The following is a 23,060-nucleotide window of genomic DNA, read 5'->3' as shown; positions in this document are numbered from 1 at the left end:
TGTTTTCTTCCACAACTGGTGCCTTTATTGAACGGTTTACCACTGTTTGACTGATGTGTTTCATCCTCTATATTTTTCCCTGCTGTGTCCCCGTAGTCAAGATGCTCAAAATATATAGAATTTAGACTCTTCTTGATGCTGTTTCACATTCCTACTTACTGTTTACTCAAAGGTTAAAGATAAGAGAGTTCCATGGTGGAGTGAGCATTTATATAGATTATTAGTAATGGTGCTATCAGAACAACCATTTATTTTTTGGTGCCATGAATGGATCCCAACCAGGCATGTATAGTGTCACTTATCATCACAAATGGGTCTCATTTATACAAAGTGTTGACTGCATAATCATAGTTGAAGGAATGTTTCATCATAAGGCAGTTTGAAATTTATGAAGCTGGGGTTATTTGCAGTTTCTGTGATATTATATATTTATTAACCAGTCAGAATATTACACTCCACTATTGGGACTCTGGTGGGCATCATGAATTTTGAACACACAGGGTCAGACAGACCTATATTATTATTTTTTAAATCATTGCCAAGACTCAGTGAACAATCTAAGATTTTGCTAGTCTGAACTGTCACTGTTGCAACCATAACATGGTACCCCATTGCTACAGGAAAAGGAAGTGTTACACAAACAGTTTTTGTGAGTTTATTTTCTTTTTCAATGCCTAAGGGGAAAATGTGCTGCTCATCTGAAGAACTGCAGGCAGAAAAATGATCTTCCAATAAGTCTTCAATCTGAGCTATGGGTATTTAACTTAAAAAGCATACTGCCTATTTTGAAAGTTAGTGTGTCCTTCTAACAAGAAATAACATTAAAGCATAGTGATGTTACTAACTTAGTGGCTTTAAAATCATAATTGTTCCTTTATAATCTGGCTGATAAAAATGCTGAATCTGTGCATGAAACATCAGGTCCTTTCACAATGTTTTTCTCTAACAGTTTATTATCATACCACCTGAGGGCAAACAGGTAAAATATACCTGGTTTTAACTCATGCCAGGCCTCTTTGCCAGCTATACAGATTTTACTTTTAAGGATTACTGGTCAATCTTAGTTGTCTGCCCGTTTGTTTTGTTTTTGTCCTTTCATCGCTTAGATTTTTACATATGTCTTAATTATAAAGTCCTGAGCAGACAGGAAAGCAATATAATTTGAAATGAGTTAAGTGTCTTGCTTTTAAAATGGTGACACTTTATTTTTATTTTTGTTTTCAATGTTTTAATTTCTTATTAGGGCCCTTCTTTTACCTAAATACTATAGGTAACTGAATATGACAAAAAGTAATGTCTGACTTAAAATCCTAGACTGTTAGGATTAGAAGGACTCTAACCACCTAGTTCAGCGCCTGCATCTTACAAATGAGGAATCAGATACCCAGAGAAGGAAATGATTTGCTTCAGGCACTATCAATTAGTGGTAGGTCTATGTCTGGAATCTGGGTCTCTTGACTTGCTAAAGAGTTCTTTTTCATCTTTAATTATCCCCTTTGTTCTATTCCCAACTTTTATAACAAAATTTGAGCAGCTCCTAACAACAAACCCTTCATGAGAACTTCCCTAACTTGCTGGCTGATGATTTCCAGTGCTTGACAGTACATATGACAATATGATTTGTCCTGTGTGTGCACACAAGACATCCTGTGAATACTGCTTAATGCTACCACCATATCACCCCTGAAAGGATCTGAGTTGTCTATGGATTCGAAGGTTCTATACTCTTTCCTTGAAATATGCCTGCAAAAGTCGTTCACACAGTTTAAGATAAATGCTAGTTATGGCAACACAGTTTTAAGTTGGTAGTTATAACTTCAGTGTGATCTTTTTTTTTTTCTCTCACTACTGGGATATTTCTCACATGTGTTGATCTGTCTATCCTGTTTTGCCATTCTAGGTTTGCGTGCTGGAGAGGCAAATATTTGACTTCCTTGGATATCAGTGGGCACCTATCCTGGCAAATTTTGTACATATTATTATCGTCATTCTTGGCTTATTTGGAACTATTCAATATAGACCTCGTTATGTAACAGGAGTAAGTACCCTTCCTGCCTTTTTGATCTTACTGAAATAGAGAAAAGTATGCAAAATACAAATATCTTGAAAAAGTTATATATATACACACACACACATGCATATATATATACATACATATATATATATATATACCTTTCTCATAAAGTACTCTCTCTATTTGTTTTCATAGTTTCAGATTACATCTACAGTAATTGAAAATGTCAAGTTTGAAGCACTTGACAGCAAATGTAATCAGATTGCATTTCTGTAAATTGTATTTTCAGCAAATATTCTCATAATTACAAGTAAAATTGTGCCCCTGTAGTTACAAATTTACATCTTTGGCCTGGGGTCCACTAGCTTCATAGATTTTAATGGGACTTTTCCTATTTTAAATAATTACTATATTTTATAAATTGGAAAAATATTAGTTAAAAGTCATTACATATGAATATATAATGTTGATGTGAAAATATTAATGCCATATTAGGGTTAATATTTGACATGCTTGAAAATCAGAATATTTGGACCATTGTGTCTATGTTCTCCATAATTCTCTTTTTTTTGGCTCAAAAGAAGTATTTTGCATTCCCACTCTAGTTAAACTTACTTAACATAAAAGTGAAATCCGACTGTGTTGCAGTTGCTATGGGGACCATAGCTTATTTTTTTACTTTTGTATGTGCCTCAGATCTCAGCTATAGCTCTTCATTAATGTAGGGTTTTTGGGGTGGTTTTTTTTTTTTTCCTTTTATTTTCATCATTTTTTTTTTTTTTCCATTTCTTCTATTTTGACAAAGTAAATGTCTCAAGGCATTTATTTGAAATTATAAAGCAAGTTTATGGTAAAATGGTATATAAGATAATAATACATCTGGAGATTGGTCTTATTCAAACACATACCAGCAGGCCTTCTCAGGTTTTTTGAGGCCCTTTTTCTCATAAAAGGTGACCTTCTGTGACCCATTCTCTCTGTCATCTGGAACCCAGATAAAGCTCACTGGAAACAAGACAGGCAATGTGGCAGCAGCTAAAACCAAGAGAACCGCTTCCTGGCTAAGGGGGAGAGAGGAGCCCACATATTCTCCTCTAAGAGCATGCCACCTTGAGCATGAGCAGAAGCGTACATCTTGTAAAGACAGGACATATTCTGTTGTGAAGAGAAGCCATTACAATAGTGTTCATTTTCAAATATTAATTGTAATTTGATTCAGTATAGAAATATTTCAGTGGTTCAAAGTCCTCTGAAGTCATAATATCAGGATTAAAATCTTAACCCTGCCAAGTTCTGTCTGACCTTGGGCAATTTAAATCACCAATCCTCAGTTTTCTTATCTTTAAAATGAAAGTAATAATTATATTAAATCATAATGCTTTAGTTAGACTTCAAATGAGTCAGGTGGAGGAGCAGAAAATACATATGAGATATATATATGGGAAAATAGCCCAAGACACCTCTGGGACACCATCATGTGCACCAATATATGCATTATGGGATTCCCAGTAGGGGAAGAAAAAGAGAAAGGGACAGAAGGAATAGTCAAAGAAATAATGACAGAGACGTTCCCAAACTTAAGAGCAGATGTGAAAATGCACATCCAAGAAACTCAGAGAACACCAAACATGATAAACATGAGGAAAAATATACCCCATCATATATGGATTACTTTATCAAATGCAAAGAACAGAGAGAGAGGTCTGAAAGCTGCAAGAGAAAAGCAATGTGTTACGTGCAAGAGAGTCTCAATTAGATTGAGTGCCCATTTCTCATCAGAAACCAAGGAGTAAAGAAGGCCTTGGGTTGCAATAAAGTGTGAAACAAAACAACTGCCAGCCAAGAATTTTATATCCAGTGAGACTGTCTTTCAACACTGAGGGGGAGATTAAGACATTTTCAGATTAACAAAAGCTAAAAACATTAACAAAATGTTTGTCACCACTAGACCTGCCCTGAAAGCAATGCTAAAGGGCATTCTTAAGATTGAAAGGAATGGGCAATGAACAGTGATTCAAAGCAGCATAAAGAAACAAAGGCCTGCAGTAAAGACAACCATTTGGGTAAATTATAAATACCAGTATTATTGTATTTATTGTTTGGTATGTAACTCTACTTTTTACTTCCTACAGGTGCTAAAATGCAAAAGCTTAAAAGTAATTATAAATGTTGGTATTTGGGCATACAATGTACACAGATATAGGTGGTAACAAGTACAGAATATAGTGGAGAGGACGGGGGTTATAGGAAAACTATATGTGCATGCTAGTCAAGTTAAGTTGGTATCAAACCAAATATGATTGTTATATATTGGGAGATGTTAAATTTTAACCCAATGGTAACCACAAGGAAAACAGATGAAATGTATATCTGGATAGAAATGAGAAGGCACTTGCAAAAAAGCAAATAAATATAAAATAGGCTTTAATAAAAGTGAGGGACAAAATAGATATAAGATTTACAAAAGCTAAATAACAAAATGGCAGAAGAAAGTCCCATATTATCAGTAATGACTTTTATGGAAATGGAGTAAAGTCTGCAGTCAAAAGATGGAAATTGGGAAAGAATAAAAAATCATGACCCAACTATATGCTGCATGCAAGAGATTCAAAAGTTAAAGACAAAGTAACAGGTAGGTTGAGGGTGAAAGAATGGGCAACAATATACTATGCAAGTAGGAACTAAAAGAGAGTGGGGTGGCTATTCTAATATTGCATTAAAAAGACTTTAAATCAAAAACATTTAAAAGGGGTGTTCTAGTTTGCTAATAGTGCTGGAATGCAAAACACCAGAAATGGACTGGCTTTTATAAAGGGGGTTTGTTTGGTTACACAGTTACAGTCTTAAGGCCATAAAGTGTCCCTCAACAAAGGGTTCCTTCACTGGAGAAAGGCCATTGGCATCCGAAAAACCTCTGTTAGCTGGGAAGGCACGTGGCTGGTGTCTGCTTGCTCCCAGGTTGCGTTTCAAAATGGCTTTCTCCAAAATGTCTGCATCAGCTTCCAACGGCCATCTTCAAAATGTCTGTCTCAGCTCCAGCTTGCTCCAGCTAGCTGTGAACGCCTTCTGTCTGAGCTTATATAAGGCTCTAGTAAACCAATCAAGGCCCACACTGAATGGGCGTGGCCACACCTCCGTGGAAATACTGAACCGATAGGTTCCAACCTAATCCACACTAATACATCTGCCCCCTCAAGATTGCCTTAAAGAATATGGCTTTTTCTGGGAGGCATAATATACAAACCAGCACAAGGGGCAAAGACGGCCATTATATACTGATAAAGGGAACAATTCAATAGGAAGATATAATAATTATAAATATATATGCACCTAATAGCAGAGCCCCAAAGTATATGAAGCAAATACTGACAGATTTCAAGAGAGAAATCTATAGTTCTACATTAACAGGAGACTTTAACACGTCATTCTCAATATTGGATAGAAAATCCAGTTAGGAACTCAATAAGGAAGTACAGGACTTGAACAATACACTAAACTAATTACACATAACAGACATATATAGAATACTGTACCCAACGAAAACAGAATACACATTCTTCTCTAGTGTGCATGGATCATTCTCCAGGATAGACCATATGTTGGGTCACAAAACAAGTCCCAAAAATTGAAATATTGAAATCATACAATTTATATTATCTGACTAAAACTGAATGAAGCTAGAAATCAATTACAGAGGGAGAAATGGAAAATTCCCAAATATGTGGAAATTAAACAACATATTCTTGATCAACCAGTTGGTTAAAGAGGAAATCAGAAGTGAAATTATGAAATATCTTAAGGCAAATGAAAGTACCTCATACCAAAACTTATGGGACACAGTGAAGTCAGCGCTGAGAGAAATTTATATCTCTAAATGCTTACATTAAAAAAAGAAGAAGAAATTCAAATCAGTGCCCTAACCTCAAAACTGGAAGAACTAGAAAAAGAAGAGCAAAGTAAACCCATAGTGAGCAGAAGGAAGGAAATAACAAAGATCAGGACACAGATAAATGAAATAGGAAAAAAAGTACAGAAAATCAACAAAATCAAAAATTGGTTCTTTGAAAAGATCAATAAAATTGACAAACCTTTAGTGCAGCTGACAATGAAAAAAATAGGATACAAAAAAACAAAAATTAGAAATGATAAGAGGGACATTACTAACAACCCCACAGAAATAAGAAAGAATGTAAGAGCACACTATGAACAACTGTATCTCAATTGATTAGATAACCTAGATGAATTGGACAAATTCTAGAAACACACAAACTACCTATATTGACTCAAGAAGAAATAGAAAATCTCAACAAACCCAATTACTAGTAAAGAGATTGGCACAGTAATCGGAAACTTTCCAACAAAGAAAAGCCCTAGACCAGATGGCTTCACAGGGAATTCTGCCAAACATTTCAAGAATAAAACTCCAATTCTGCTCAAACCCTTCCAAAAAAATTGAAGACCAGGGAACACTCCCTACCTCATTCTACAAGACCAACATTATCCTCATATAAAAGCTAGATAAGGATACCACAAGAAAAGAAAACTACTGACCAATAACTCTTATGCATATACATGCAGAAATCCTCATCAAAATACTAGAGAACCAAGTCCAACAGTATATTAAAAGAATTATATGCCATGATCACATGGGTTTTATCCATGGTATGCAAGGGTGGTTCAACATAAGAAAATTAATTAATGTAATATACCACATTAACAGATTGAAAGCTAAATCCACATGATCATCTCATTTTATGCAGAGAAGGCATTTGACAAAATGGCAACCTTTCTTGATAAAAACACACGTAACACAAGGAATAGAAGTAAACATCCTCAGTATTGTAAAGGGCATATATGAAAAGCTGACAGCTAACATCTTACTTAATGGTGAGAGACTGAAAGCTCTCCCTCTAAGATCAGGAACAAGATAAAGATGTCCATTTTGTCACTATTATTCAACATTGTAGTGGAAGCTCTTACCAGAGCAATTAGGCAAGAAAAAAAAATAAAAGACATTGAGATTGGAAAGAAGAAGTAAAACTGTCTCTATTTGCAGATAATATGCTCCTAAATACAGAAAATCTTGAAAAATCCATAACAAAGCTCCTAGAGTTAATAAATGAATTCAGCAAAGTGGCAGGGTGTAAGATCACAACAAAATCAGTAGTACTTATATACACAAGCAGTGAACAATCTGAAGAAGAAATCAAGAAAAAGATTCCCATCACAACAGCAACAAAAAAATCAAATATTTAGGAATAAATCTAACCAAGGATGTAAAGGGTTTGTACACAGAAAACTACAAAATATTGCTAAAGAAATCAAAGAAGACCTAAATAAATGGAAGGACTTCCTGTGTTCATGGATTGAAAGACTAAATATCATTAAGATGTCAATACTACCCAAAGCAATTTGCAGGTTCAATGCAATCCCAATCAAAATTCCAACAACCTTCTTTGCATAAATGGAAAAGCCAATCATCAAATTTATATGGAAGGGTAAGAGGCCTGAAAAGATAAAGCCACCTTGGAAAAGAAGAATGAAATTGGAGGGCTCATGCTTCCTGATTTTAAAACTTGTTACAAAGCCACAGTAATCAATACAGCATGGTACTTGTACAGGGACAGTCATACAGACCGGTGGAATATAACTGAGAACTCAGAAATCAACCCTCACATTTATGGCCAACTGATTTTTCATAAGGTAGCATAGATCACTCAATTAGGGAAAAATAGTCTCTTCAACAAAGGATGCTGGAAAAACTAGATCTCCATTTGCATAAAAACAAAGGAGGGCCCCATCTCACACCATACATAAAAATCAACTCAAAATGGATCAAAGGCCTTATTATAAAAGCTAGAACTATCAAACTTCTAGAAGAAAATACAGGGAATCATCTTCATAATCTTGTGTTCGGCAATGGTTTCTTAGACTTTCCATCCAAAGTACAAGCAACGAAAGAAAAAAATAGATAAATGGGACCTCACCAAATTAAAAACTTTTGTGCCTCAGAGGATTCTTATCATGAAAGTAAAATGACAACCTACCCACTGGGCAAAAATATTTGGAAACCACATATCCCATAAAGGATTAATATCCAGAATATATATAGAATCCTTCACCTTAACAACAAAAAGGTAAACAACTCAATTAAGAAATGGGCAAAAGACTTGGACAGACATCTCTCCAAAGAAGAAAGCACAGAAAGCACAGGAAAAGATGCTCAACATCATTAGCCATCAAGGAAATGCAAATCAAAACCACAGTGAGATACCTTTTCACAGCCCTTGGAATGACTGCTATTAAAAAAATCAGAAAATAACAAGTATTGGAGAGGATATGGATAAATAAGGCTACTCATTCATTGCCTATTACAGATAAATAGGAATACTCAATGTAAAATGGTGCAGCCAGTCTGAAAGACACTTGGTATTTCCTCAGAAAGGTAAGTATAGAACTATCATATGACTCAGCAATCCCAGTATTAGGCATATACCCCAAAGAACTGAAAGCAGGGACTCAGATATTTGTGCACTGATGTTCATAGTGACATTATTCATGATTCCCAAAGATCGAAGATCGAAGCAACCCAATTGTCCATCAACTGAATAATGGTTAAATAAAATGTGGTGTTTAGGTATGTATGTACATAGATAGATAGATAGATAGATAGATAGATAGATAGATAGATAGATAGATAGATAAATGGATTATTATTCAGTTGTAAAAAAAAATGAAGTCCTGATGTATGCCAAAGGATGGACTTTGAAGTCATCATGTTGAATGAAATAAGCCAGACATGAAGGACAAGTATTGTATGTCCACTGATTTGAAACAATTAGAATAAGCAAACTCATAGTGTCAGCTCTAGAATATAGGTTATCAGGGGACAGGATAGGGATAGGGAATGGGAAGGTAAGGCTTAAATTGTACAGGGTTCCTGTTTGGAATGATGGAAATGGTTTGCTAATTGATGGTGGTAATGGTAGCACAACATTGTGAACACAATTAACAGCACGGAAACATATATCTGAATGAGATTAAAAGGGGAAATGTCAGCTTGTATATATGGTATATGTGGTAACAGAATAAAAATTTTTTTAAAAGTCCATGGAACTACACTACACAAACAGTGAACCCTAAGTTAAACCATAGACTTTAATTAATAGCACAGTTGTAAAAATGTGCTATCATCAGGGCAGGGCAACATGGCGGCATAGAGAGGAGTGGAAGCTAAGTAGTCCCCCTGGAACAACTACAAAAAACCAGAAACAACTAGTAAATAATCCAGAATAACTGCGGGGGGACAAACGAGACCATCCACTCATTATACACCAACCTGAATTGAGAGGAATGCCTGAGAACACAGCATAAAATCTGTAAGTAAAACCTGCGGATCCAAGTCATGAGACGCCCACCCCCATAGCCCGAGCTGCAAAGCCTCGTGGTGCCAGAGAGAAGCTCTAGCCCAGCAAGCAAATATAGCTCACCTGAGCTCCAACTGGGGTTTTAAGTAGCAAGTGTGAACTGCTCACTACAGGTACGCATCCCCAAAAAACAGACAGAGGCTTTGGGTGACGACTGACCTTGGAGAGCCAGAGGGTCGCCTTGGACTGGGTCTGAAGGGGACTATCTGTTTCTTTTTCAGCTCAGTGGAGAAAGCCCCAATCATTTTCAGTTTCCAGGGCTGTGACTTGGGGAAGGGTGGAGACAGCACAAGCAGAGAGAGAGACCATTGAAATGCTAATGACCTCCACCTGGGGGGTCTGTCTTTTCTAGGAGGAAAGGGGTGGGGCCCTTTCCATTCAGAACCAGACCCCAGAGCCTGGGGGAACACGGCCATACCTCCTCACACCAGTCAAGAATTATAGGCTACCAGGCATCACCTGCTGGGCAGAAAAGCACAGTGACCTGAGGCATCAAAGGGTGGAGCAATTTTCTAAGACACACCCACAGGGAAAGCAGATACTGAATATTTCTTCCCTCTGGGACCTGAGCCTGTTCTGGTCTGGGAAAACCTGATTTGGATAACCAAGAAAACCATGCCTAGACAACAGAAAATTACAACCTACACTAAGAAACACAAAGTTATGGCCCAGTCAAAGGAACCAACGTACACTTCAACCAAGATACAGGAATTTAAACAACTAATGCTAAATCAATTCAAAAAGTTTAGAGAAGATATTGCAAAAGAGATAGAGGCTGTAAAGGAAACACTGGGCATATATATGGCAGAAATCAAACGTTCAAAAAAACAACTAGTAGAATCTATGGAAATGAAAGGCACAACACAAGAGATGAAAGACACAATGGAAACATACAACAGCAGATCTCAAGAGGCAGAAGAAAACACTCAGGAACTGGAGAACAAAACACCTGAAAGCCTACATGCAAAGGAGCAGATGGAGAAAAGAATGAAAAAATATGAGCAACACCTCCGGGAACTCAAGGATGAAACAAAGTACAATAATGTACGTATCATTGGTGACCCAGAAGGAGAAGAGAAGGGAAAGGGGGCAGAAGCAATAATAGAGGAAATAATTAATGAAAATTTCCCATCTCTTATGAAAGACATAAAATTACAGATCCAAGAAGTGCAGCGTACTCCAAACAGAAGAGATATGAATAGGCCTATGCCAAGACACTTAATATTCAGATTATGAAATGTCAAAGACAAAGAGAGAATCCTGAAAGCAGCAAGAGAAAAGCAATGCATTACTTACAAAGGAAGCTTAAAAAGACTATGTGTGGATCTCTCAGCAGAAACCATGGAGGCAAGAAGGAAGTGGTGTGATATATTTAAGATACTGAAAGAGAAAAACTGCCAATCAAGAATCCTATGTCTAGCAAAGCTGTCCTTCAAATATGAGGGAGAGCTCAAAATATTTTCTGACAAACAGACAATGAGACTTTGTGAACAAGACACCTGCCCTACAGGAAATACTAAAGGGAGCACTACAGGGTGATAGAAGACAGGAGTGCGTGGTTTGGAACACAATTTTGGGAGATGGTAGCACAACAATGTAAGTACACTGAACAAAGGTAACTGTGAATACGGTTGAGAGAGGAAGGTGGGGAGCATGTGAGACACCACAAGAAAGGAGGAAAGATAAAGACTGGGACTGTGTAACTTGGTGAAATCTAGAGTATTTAACAATTGTGATAAATGTACAAATATGTTCTTTTACGAGGGAGAACAAGCAAATGTCAACCCTGCAAGGTGTTAAAAATGGGGAGGCATTGGGGGAGGGATGCAATCAGCATAAACTAGAGACTGTAACTAATAGAATCACTGTATTATGCTTCCTTTAATGTAACAAAGGTGATATACCAAGGTAAATGCAGATAAGAGGAGGGGATAGGGGAGGCATGTTAGACACTTGACATTGGTGGTATTGTCTGATTCTTTATTCTACTTTGATTTAAGGTTATTTTTCCTTTTGCTGCTTCCTAGCTGTCATTTTTTTTTCCTCTTTCTTTTGCCTCTCTACCTTCTTTGACTCTCCCTCCTGCCTTGTGGAAGAAATGTAGATGCTCTTATATAGAAAGTGGTGAAGGTGGTGAACACATAAATGTATGATCATGCAGAGAACCATCCATTATTTACTTGGGATGGAATGTATGGTGAGTGAACAAAACCATATTAAAAAAAAAATGGTTTGATGACAAAACCTCAAGGGCAATATACTGAGTAAAATAAGCCAGACACATAAGGACAATTATTGCAGGGTCTCACTGATAGGAATTAATTATAATATGTAAGCTCATAGACATGAAATATAAGGTACCAAGATATAGGACGAGGCTTAAGAATGGGGAGTGGTTGCTTAGTATGAGCAGAATGTTCAATTAGGATGAACTTAAATGTTTGGAAATGAACAGGGGTGTTGGTAGCAAGATGTGAGAATAACTAACAGTGCCGAATGGTGTGTGAATGAGGTAGAAAGGGGAAGCTCAGGGTCATATATGTCACCAGAAGGAAAGTTGGAGGTCAAAAGATGGGAATGTATAAAACTGAATCCTATGGTGGGCAATGTCCATGATCAACTGTATAAATACTAGAAATCACTTCCATGAACCAGAACAAATGTATGACAATACAATTAGAAGTTAATAATAGAGGGGCATATAGGGAAGAACTATATACCTATTACAAACTATATACTACAGTTAGTAGTATTTCAACATTTTTTCAAAAACAGTAACAAATGTACTATATCAATACTATGAGTCAACAATTGAGGGGGGTTGGTTAGGGATAGGGGAGGATTAGAGTTTCCTTTTCTTTTTTTCTTTTTTCATCTTTCACTTTATTTCTTGTCTGGAGTAATGAAAAGTTTCTAAAAATTGAACAAAAATTAAGTGTGATGGAGGCACAGCTGTATGAGGGTACCCAGGGGCAAGTGATTGTACACTTTGGATCTTTGGATAATTGTATGGTATCTGAACAATCTCAATAAAAATGAAAAAAAAAAAAGTGCTGTCATCAAATTGGAGCAAATGGTCCACACCAATGCAGGGTGATGGTTTGGTGTGTGGGAATCCTGTATTTTATGCAGAATTGTTCTGTAAACCCACACCTTCTCTAATAAAAATAAATAAGTAAAAATTAAAAAATGAAAATAAAAAAGCAAGGTATTCAGCTCTCTATTGAACTATCTTTGTCTCTTTCATTACAAATTGCTACAACTCATAAAGAATTTATGAGATTCCTGTGTATCAAATATAATTCCATTTATTCAGATAAAATAAATATCCACAAATCCTTTTGAGACAGCTTACTCTCTCTTGCATGGAGGGAGAGTTAGGATTCTATAGGATATTGCCTTTAAGATTCTTAGAAGAACTTTTTGTCCATCTGAGAGTGTCTATTGGGCACAATCTGAAATTCCTCAGGTCTTAACAATATGTCTTGGAGCTACATCCTTCACTGGGTCTTGACCTGAAGGCAGCCCCCTGAATTTGATCCTTTCCTTTACACAATATCTTACTTTAAGATCCTTTTGTCAGCTGGTGATGCCATAAATGAGAAACAGTTTAATTTTCAAATCTGCAAGTCGTGGGTTATAAATTTATCCTCTGAATTCTGCTCTAAAAAGGAGTAGTTTTTTCTTTAGCTCATCTCTCTCTTGCAGTATCATGTCATATGTGATGAAAAGAGAACAAATTCCATGGCCAAATATTCACTTAGAAACCCCTTGGCCACTTCCACAAGGTTGTAGGTATATTTTCTATTTTCCCAGTTATTACAGGAAATAGTCAAGCTAAGTATTCTCACAGTCATTATCCTTAGTCTTCCTTTTTCCAGTCCTCCAAAACAATTTCCTTACTGACTTTCCCATCTCTGTTAATAGTCTCCTTGCTGCCTTTCTAGTTTCTAACTTATTGTCTTAAAACCATTGCTAAATGTCTGAGACTATTGTTACTCTATCACCCAACTTCTGGTACCAATTTCTGTTCTAGTTATCTATTTCTGTGCAAAAAAACACCCTCAAAGTTAGTGACTTTAAAAATAACTTACTATTTCTCATAATTCTTTAACTTTACTGGGTTTATCTTGGTGGTTCTTCTACTGTCTGTGGTATAGGCCAGGAGTCAGCAAATGCTTACTGTCAAAGACAGGATGAGCAATATTTTAGGCTTTTCAGGCCACATATAGACTCTGTAGCAGACTCATCTTTGTTTCATAACCCTTTACAAATGTAAAATTCTTTCTTAGCTCCCAGGCCATACAGACCAGGCCGTGGGCAGGATTTGACCCATAGGCCAGAAGTTGCTGACCTCTGGTATAGGAGGAAATCATGTACGTGGCTTCATTACCCTGGGAGCTCAGTTCGGCTGTGATGCTAAGATCACCTCCCATCCGCCAGGGGCTCTTTCTGCATGGTCTCTTTTCCTACAACAGTATGGTCAGATTTTTTTTTTTTTTTTTATAACAAGGCCCACTGGGGTCTAAGTGGGAGAATTCTGAGAAAATGGGCCCACTTATCAAGCCTCTGATTGCCTCATGCTTCTTCATATCCCATTAGCCAACACAAGTCACGTGGATTAGCCCAGAGGAAGTGTGGGAAGGACCATGCAAGGGCATGAATGTCCCGAGGTAAGTGACTGCCACATGAGTTAAATTCATGATGCTTGGTGCTAAGTAGGTATGAGTGTAACTTTGTTATGTAAACTTGAGGAAATATACAAAAGTCTGTATATTATAATCATGGAACCTAATAGTTGTGATGCCATGTTGGAAGCCAAAAATGGATTTAGGAAAAGAGGCCATAGACATGGCATTAAAATTTTTCAGTTTGTCTACAGACGATAAAGGAGCTACAATTAAGAGAAAATTGGACAGAATCATGGATGTTAGAAATTCTGGTCATTGGAGTATCGGGGTTCAGAAGAAAAATGCACAATTAGGGAGCAAACTGTAACTAACAATAATATATTGCTGCAGTCAAGAAATTCCCAACTGTTCTCTAGGCACTGGAGCCTTTGCTGTTAACAACGAATTTCATTGTCCTATCCTCTAAAAATATAGGCCTTTATGACTTCTATATTTTCTATTTTTGCATCATAAAATAATATAGCATAAAAAAGACATAAGCAAACAAATTAATTTTACCACTGAAAGAAAATTATTAACATTTTTCCATATTTCCTTTTTATATGTATAAATGAAGCATGTCTGATTATGCTACACATTCAATTATGTCTTAATTTTTCCATTTAATGTTATATAAAACAATTTTGAAAATCCGATAAAATGTTTTGTGATATTTAATAGACGCATAAGCATCATATGACTATTCCATTGTTTGTTTAACCTTTTACCCTGTGGTATATTTTGAAATTCTGTGTTTTTTTAATTATAATAAATAACTTCTTATAATCATCTTCCTAAAAAATATCCTCATCATCATTTTGAGTCATCCTTAGGAAAAATTCCTAGGTCTGGTCAAATAGCTTGAAGAATTTTAAGGCTCTTAGTATATAACTGACAATCACCTATCCAAAATTATTATACTGAATAATCCTCCCACGTGTGTACAACAGAGTCTATTTTACGGCAGTCTTGCTAACCGTCTATAATCTCTTCTCATCTTTGTTAATGTGATGGGGAAAAAATGTCATTTTTGTTTTGAATCACATTTCTTATCTTTAGTAATTCGGATTTTTTAATATGTTCATTAGCTATTTTTACCTCCTTTTGGGGGGATTTTATTTTTGTGTCCTTTGCTCATTTTTCTTTTCCTGGAGTCTTAGTGCTTATCGTGATGATATATGATATAGATAGATGGATGGATGGATGGATGGATGGATGGATAGATAGATAGATAGATGACAGATATAGATAGATCACATAATAAAGATACTCTTTACATATATAAATTTTAATTTGGATGTTTATTTTTTCTCACTAAAAATTAACTTTCTTTCACTTTGTGATTTTTTTATTACTTTGAAATTATAAACTTTGGAAAAGGTAATGATAAGGCTTCATTATTCCTGGTCCAATTTTACTAAAAAGGCAGATGCCCTGATATAGAGACTAAGTTCAAAGTATCCCTGTCCACATTTTTTTATTTGTAAAGAGTTTAAACTTATTGATGAGGTACTTGATTCAATTTAATTGAAAAAAGTCCTAAAGAAAAATAATAATGCAGACACCCTCTGAAACCCTGAGCACAGCAGCAAGACATACAAGTTAGAGAGTATTGGTAATAATTTTTGTTTCCTTCACTAATCTTCCCCTTTCATAGGAGCAAAGAAAAAGAAAAGTTTTGAATCAAAAACAATTAATTGGAACAAGAACTCATTAGTATCCTTTGATGGCCTCTGGCACTTCAAATAATATAATTGTTAAAGGAAAAAGAAATAGATAATTTCAGTTCCCAGAAAAAAAATCTAAAGCCAGTGCCCACAGAAAGAATATGGTATTATATACTACTTAACAAGATATCAAGTCCCAAAGAAAAGGCCAGATAAACTCTGATTGAATAATTCCTTAATAAATCCATACAAAGGGCTCCCAATAAAGCATTACTTTATGTCATAAATGAAATTGTCCAATGCATCACCATTTGAGCTAAAGACACTGACAAGCAGAATATGGTTTGAGATATCCAGTGTTTATAGTAAATGCTGAAATTGTTAGTGTCTAATAATTTTTGTCCAGAACAACCTGGGTAGTGTGCAGCTTCCTACAGGTTAAAGGCACAGTGACTTTCTTGGTTATATTGCCAAGGAGAATGTTGCCGTACCCTAAACAAGACAATCTTCCTCCCTCCCTCCTTTCTTTCCTTCCTTCCCTCTCTCCCTCCCCCCCTCCTTCCTTCCTTCCTTCCTTCTCTCCCTCCTCTCCCTCTCTCCCTTCCTCCTTCCCTCTTTCCCTTTCTTCCTTCCAACCTCACATCCTCCCTGCCTGCCTTTCTATCTATCTAATCAAGTTATTTATTTTGAATTTAAAAAAAATCATAAAACCATAAAGCCTGAACCCACAGGCATGCAATTAAAAGAACCCCAGAGCCAAATCAGAAATAATTATCCAAAGTAGCTAAAAACCCTTAACTCAAATTTCATAAAGAAAGGGAAGAGGACTGCAATACCAAACCAGAGTAACATTTACAGGAATCATTACTTTTCTCATAGCACTTCTATTACCCTCCACAGATGCTCTGGGATACCTTTCTCTAAAATTTCTGTAAACTTCAACTGCAAAAAACTTTTGTCCACACTTCTATGAATAGGAAATAACAGAGTTAGGATGTGGAGTCTCCTTTCCTTCCAAACTCATTCTCTGAACTGCTGTATTGAGTACCTTCTTGTAGTTCATAGAACCACAATCTATCTGCTAGTTGGAAAAAAAAAGGTTTTTTTAAATTAACACAAATTTAAAAGCCATCCTGCCACTTGCAATTTGGAGGGCATTTAGATTTTAAGTTGTGCTCTGTCATTCCTATATCAAGAATTACTGATTCAGCTCAGTATTTAATGAGGAAATGAGTTCACATTTTTAGGATTAAGAATAGAAAATTCTTAGTGTTTAGTATTTTATTTGTGCAGGAGGCAAATATCATAGTGTATCCTTTCCAGAAATACTGAATTAGAATAGTATTTTTCTAACTCTGAGTACTTAGATTATGATAATTCATATATACATATTCATATTTAATATTTGTATATTAAGAACAAACTATCTCTCCACATTCATTATTTGTAAAGGATTTCAAAAAATTGATAAGGGTGTTTGTTTCCTTTTAATTGGAATGAAACAAAACAGATAGGAATACCAAAATACATATATATTATATATACATATATATGATGCATATACACATGTAGTATATATATGATTTATTGTATCTTATGCAATGCTTTTCCATGACATCAGTTCAGACTAGAATAACCAATCCTAAAATCAAATGAATGGGAAAGATTGGGATTGATTTCCTATTTTGTTACTGAAAAATTAAGAGGCTGAAAAACTGTGATTGAAGCTGATTTGATGAAGCATGGCTCTGATGATTGGAAATGGAAACCTGTGGCTCTGATGATTGGAAACGGAAACCTGTATTCTTACAACTTTACTCACTCCTGTGTTCTAAGATTAATAGACTGTAAAACTCTGTCATAATATTCCCACACACCCTTTCAAAATAATAAAGAAAATAATTGAAAACATTTTAGTCCACATATTGAAGTTTTAAGTAGTAATTTCTTACTATTGCTGATCACCAAACTTCAATTGCTCACTTTTTTCTCTGTTTTGTGACTGCAAATATTTTTTTTTTTATAAATGTGATACATGTGCTTGTCACTGATGTCAGTGGATTTTTCAAGACCTTATCCCTGCACTGTGTGTTAATTTGTAAATTGACACACATTCTCCTTTTCCCATCAAGGAGGGGCACAGCACAGTCAGTTGACAATGAGGCAAGGCCAGTTTCAAACAACGTGGCACGAGTCTTGATTTCCTTAACTCTGCTCTTACTTGAGCCAAAATGCTAAAGAAAAGGAGCCTGTGGCATCCCGTGTAAGGCTTGGGGATCGCATAGTGACCGAGGCACCAAACAACAGAGCCAAAACAGTCCATTTTATAAATTCACATACTCAATTTTGGGGAAAAAAATATCCCTCTGAATTTCTGAAATTTACTATTTGCTGATAATCAGCCATGATTTAAGTTTTAATTTTTCATGGAACTCAGATGCCCATGGAAAATATAACTAACAGCAATAAATATAAAGTATTTCCTATGCCCATTTTCAAGATCATGTGCTTTTCTAATTCTAATAACATGACTTCCCTAAGAATTTTTGCGCTCCTTGCAGTTATTCCTATGCAGTTATTAATCCGTGTTCAAGCAATTGTTTTGCCACTTTTATACAATTTTTTTTTCTAGGAGAAAAAGTATCCAAAAGAAAACATCACAGTTAAGGCATTAAAAATGCACACTTTCCATGTTCAGGGAAGAAAATCAATGTAGATTAGAGATGGAGAGACTTGAGATAGTAGTAAATTAACAATACTTCTAATGACTTAGAATGGTTGTGAAAATAAGCCTTTTTCCACAAGCCTGGGAGGGAAAACAACACCATTACAAGTTTAACGGATTTAGCCTGTAGTCCTAAAATAAATGTAATAAAGCAACATTGTGATTGTGATTTATTCTCAAAAGGATATGTGTTCCCTTGGGGAAATGTGGGTTACTTATTCCACAAGAAGATACTTTGTGCTTTCATTTTGGTGTGAGGCTGTGACTAAAGATTTATAGAATGTGGCAAATATAAGTAATTAAATTTTGACAGTCTAAATTCATGTTGGTAAATCATCTAATAATTTTCAAAAACCAATTTTGAAGACAAGACATGTTGTGATATATGTGTATATATTAGCTTTTTCTTCTCTAAAATAAAAAAGAAAATCAGATTAATTCACATAGATGTTTTTAAAAATCATAAAGTTGGGCTTATAATAAGAATTTCTTTTCTCAACTCTCTCCAGTTGGTCTAATACTTTATCTCTTTATGGATTTTCAAGGGTTATGTCTTATCAGATATTGATAAATTGATAGATAATTCTAATTCTTTATTTTTCAGCTTTATGCAACATTTATTAAATATCTGTCCTGCATCACTTTAGTCTTATTTATTTTTGTATCACACTTGTTTTTTACAGTTGCCCCACCTTTTGAGTTTCTGATTGCCTTTCCTTTATCTTATAAAAGAGGAAATAAGGCTTCTTACTGTATCCTAAACATATTTCCAATTTCTACTCATTATATCTATTGCTTGGTATCTATTCTATTCCTGTTTTTGAAAACCATTGCTTTCCTGTTTGGATTTAGACCATTTCCTTTTATGTGAAGCTATATATCTGTAGCTTTTGTTTTTAATGGAATGCTCTTCTTCCTGGAGATTTCTCTCATAGCACACCATCCTTTTACCCCTATCTGATTTGGTTGCTCTCTAGGCCTACTATATATCTATATCCCCTGTTCTGGTATTTCTTAGATCCCATGTGTTTTCTTTCTGATATTCCTCGAACAAGTTTAAAAAGCGTGTTTGAGAGGTAAACTTTCAGAGTTCTTACATGACTGAAAATCTCTATTCTACCTTCACACTTGAGTAATAGTTTGACTAGATGCAGAATTCAGAGCTGAACATGATTTTACCTTTAGAACACAGAAATGATTGTTCAGCAGCAGTCCAGCAGACAGTAGTTACTGATGGGAAGTCTGGTGTCCATCCCTTGTAGAGAACAACTTTTAAAGAAATGCTTGTAACATTCATTTTATCCTTGGTGTCTCAACATTTCAAAATGATATGTCTAAGTGTGTACCTGTTTTAAAATGTTGTAGACCCTTTTTATTTAAAGACTTCTGGATTCCTTCAACTCTGGACAATTTCTTATATCATTTTGCTGATTCTCTATGCTTTTGAACACTTTTGTCTTTGTTATCTGCAGATAGTTTAATTTAACAGTTATTCTATCTCATAGCTTTTTTTTTTTTAATTCAGAGTTTACAGAACTCAATCTAGCAATTGACATTCATTTGTGGCTGTTGCTGCTGCCCCCCCCCCACACACACACATACTCTAGACTGCCAGTTGTTCAATTCTGCTAATCAATTAACACTTACCTGTCTGAAATTCTTCTTCCAGAAAGTGGCTGCAATCTCTGCTATGAATTTTACTGCTAATATAATAGTTGTGCGGTTGTACATGTTGTGTGCTGTTTTCTGTTTTGAACCAAAAATGTAACAATAACATTATTAAATTGCATCGGACATATTTTACTTTGTGGTTGTTTTCTTTTTATCAATGAGAGCTGAACAAATGACATTTTTATACAAAGTTTTAGGAATCTAATGACTACTAAAATCTCTTTAGACTTTAAACGGATTACTTGATTGCTTATTATGTGGAAAGCACTTTACAAGGCACTGAGTATAACATCATACCAAAGCCACCAAGAGTTTAAATATTAGTAAAAGAGAAAATAAATATGTAATGAAGTAAATGCAAGAATTTTAATAAGAGCTATAATAGAAGTATTTGTAGGGCATAGAAAGGATTACAACAAGAGGAATAATTTGGGGAAAATATTCAAGAGTTCAGTTTTGAACTCAGTGAGCTGTCAGTAGTCATATGGGTGAAAACAAATAGGAGTGTACCCTGGACCCTTTCTCCATAGGCTATTTCCTGGTAACATGATACCACTTTTAGATGAGAATAGTGAGTATTCTCTTACAGGCAGATGACATGATTATATTGTCATAACTAAGTGTCTTAACTGAGTGTCTTTATTAGACAACACAGTAAGTCATTATTACCAAAAATGTAGCAATACAAATGTGTTCCTCTAAAACCATTATAAGCATTTGGGGTAGAAGCCTCCAAATATTTTACTGGCCTATATTTAGCTAGCCTATATGCAAGGTCATCTAATATTATTCCTAAGGCATGCACTTTGCAACCAGTTTATTTTTCAAGGTACATCAGGAAGTGTAATGGCATTACTCATAGAGTAAAGAAGGTGTTTGAATACACCTGCTGAAAACAATTTTCTAGTTTAAAATCAATTGCAGCAAATTTTATGGCATTGGTTTTGGGGGACATTGATAGCCCTTATGTCTGTGGATTAGAACAAACCCAATATTTTCTCTAGAAAAGAATCACGATCTGCCGTTGTACTTCATTAGTCCATTTTTCTGCTGAGGAGGGTGGCTTTTCGGTCAAGCTCCACTCTTGTCTGACTCCTCAGCTTCCTTGAGCCATTCCAGCTGCTGACTGGCTGACCACTAAAGCCCAGGGGCCTCCAGGTAACCTATATTATAGTCTATCTGAATTCCTAGCACTCTTCAATAAAACCTGAAAATTACTACCTCTAAATAATTACTATAATTTCAGTTGAAAATAATATTTATGGATAATGGCCTAAAGGATATGTTGCCCATATATACTGCCATATTTTCTGCCAGACCTTCATACCCACACTGAATATGTTTAGCATTACCAAAACTTTTCCATCAACCCAAGTAGAAATTCTATTCCAATTAAGCATTAACTCCCCATTATCCATTAGCATACCAGCCCATGGTAACATGTGTTCTAGTTTTTCACTCTATCAATTTGGTTATTCTAGTGATTTCATATCAGTGGGATTGCACAATATTTATCCTTTTGTGTCTGATTTATTTCACTCAATGTGATGGCTTCAAGGGTCATCTATGCTATCACAAGTGTCAGAATTTCATTCCTTTTATGGCTGAATAATATTTACCTTTTGAGTATAAATTCTGAGAAACCATTTCCTAATACAAGATACTGAAGATGCTTCCCTATGTTTTCTTCAAGGAGTTTTATAGTTCTGGTTCTCATATTAAGCCTTTCATACATTTTGAGTTTACTTCTGTACATGGAGTAAGGTAGGGGCTCACCTTTATTCTTTTGAACATGGATATCCAGTTTTCTTAGTACCATCTGTTGAAGAGAATATTCCATACCGATTGAGTGGATTTAGCACCCTTTATAAAATCAATTGGCTATTGATATGGGGGTTTATTTCTGAACTCAATTCAGTTCCATTGGTCAATATGTCTGTCCTTGTGCCAGTACCATACTGTTTTCATTACTATAGTTTTGTAGTAAGTTTTAAGATCAGGAAGTGTGACTTCTCCAACTTTGTTCTTTTTTCAAGATGACTTTGGCTCTTCGGGGCCACTTACCCTTCCATATAAAGTTGATGATTGACTTTTCCATTTATGCAAAGAAGGCTGTTGGAATTTTGACTGCAATTGCGTTAAATCTCTAAATTGCTTTGAATGAAATAGATGTTTTAACAATATTTAGTCTTCCTATCCATGAACATGGAATGTCCTTCCCTTTATTTAGGTCTTCATTTATTTCTTTTAGCAATATTTTTATATTTCCATGTACAAGTCCTTTATATCCTTACTTATATTTATGCCTTGATTTTGATTCTTTTAGTTGCTCTTGTAAATAAAATGTTTTTTCTTGATTTCTTCTTTAGATTTTTCATTATTAGTTTATAGAAATTCTACTTATTTTTGCATGTTGATCTTGTACCCCACAACTTTGCTGTATTCATTTATTAATTCTAGTAGCATTGTGGAATTTTTTCAGGATAGTCTACATATAGGACCATGCCATCTGCAAATAGGGAACATTTTGCTTCTTCCTTTCCAATTTGGATGACTTTTATTACTTTCTCTTGACTAAATATTCTGGTACCATTGAATAACAGTGGTGACAGTGGGCTTCTTGTCTTGCTCCCAATCTTAGAGTGAAAACTTTCAATCTTTAACCACAGCGTATGATTTTAGTGATTGGTTTTCATATATACCTTTTATTTCAGCAGTACCTTTGCTTCATCCCATAAATTTTGGTATGTTATATTTCCATTTTCATTTGCCCCAAGATATTTCCTAATTTCACTTCTAATTTCCCTTTTAATCCAGGTTATTTAAGAATATGTTGTTTAATTTCCAGATAAATCTGAATTTTCCATATTTCCCTCTGTTATTGAT

At 35.3% G+C, this 23,060-nt stretch overlaps 1 protein-coding gene across 2 annotated transcripts in view; it reads left to right on the top strand.

Moving 5' to 3' along the window:
- Positions 1–23,060, top strand: part of NKAIN2 (sodium/potassium transporting ATPase interacting 2) — a 1,131,060-nt gene that overhangs the window by 506,405 nt on the left and 601,595 nt on the right. For both annotated transcript variants that reach the window (XR_005217865.1, XM_037842926.1), the window contains exon 2: positions 1,901–2,038. Coding sequence is in view for 1 of the 2 variants with exons in the window: in XM_037842926.1 (XP_037698854.1) it covers positions 1,901–2,038 (138 nt within the window). In the remaining variant the exon portion in view is untranslated. The remainder of the gene's footprint in view (positions 1–1,900; positions 2,039–23,060) is intronic.

The sequence above is a fragment of the Choloepus didactylus genome, chromosome 7, assembly GCF_015220235.1.
Source record: "Choloepus didactylus isolate mChoDid1 chromosome 7, mChoDid1.pri, whole genome shotgun sequence".
Classification (NCBI taxonomy): Eukaryota; Metazoa; Chordata; class Mammalia; order Pilosa; family Megalonychidae; genus Choloepus; species Choloepus didactylus.
The sequence above is the reverse complement of the archived record's forward strand: the minus strand, read 5'-3'. Positions and strand labels throughout refer to the sequence as shown.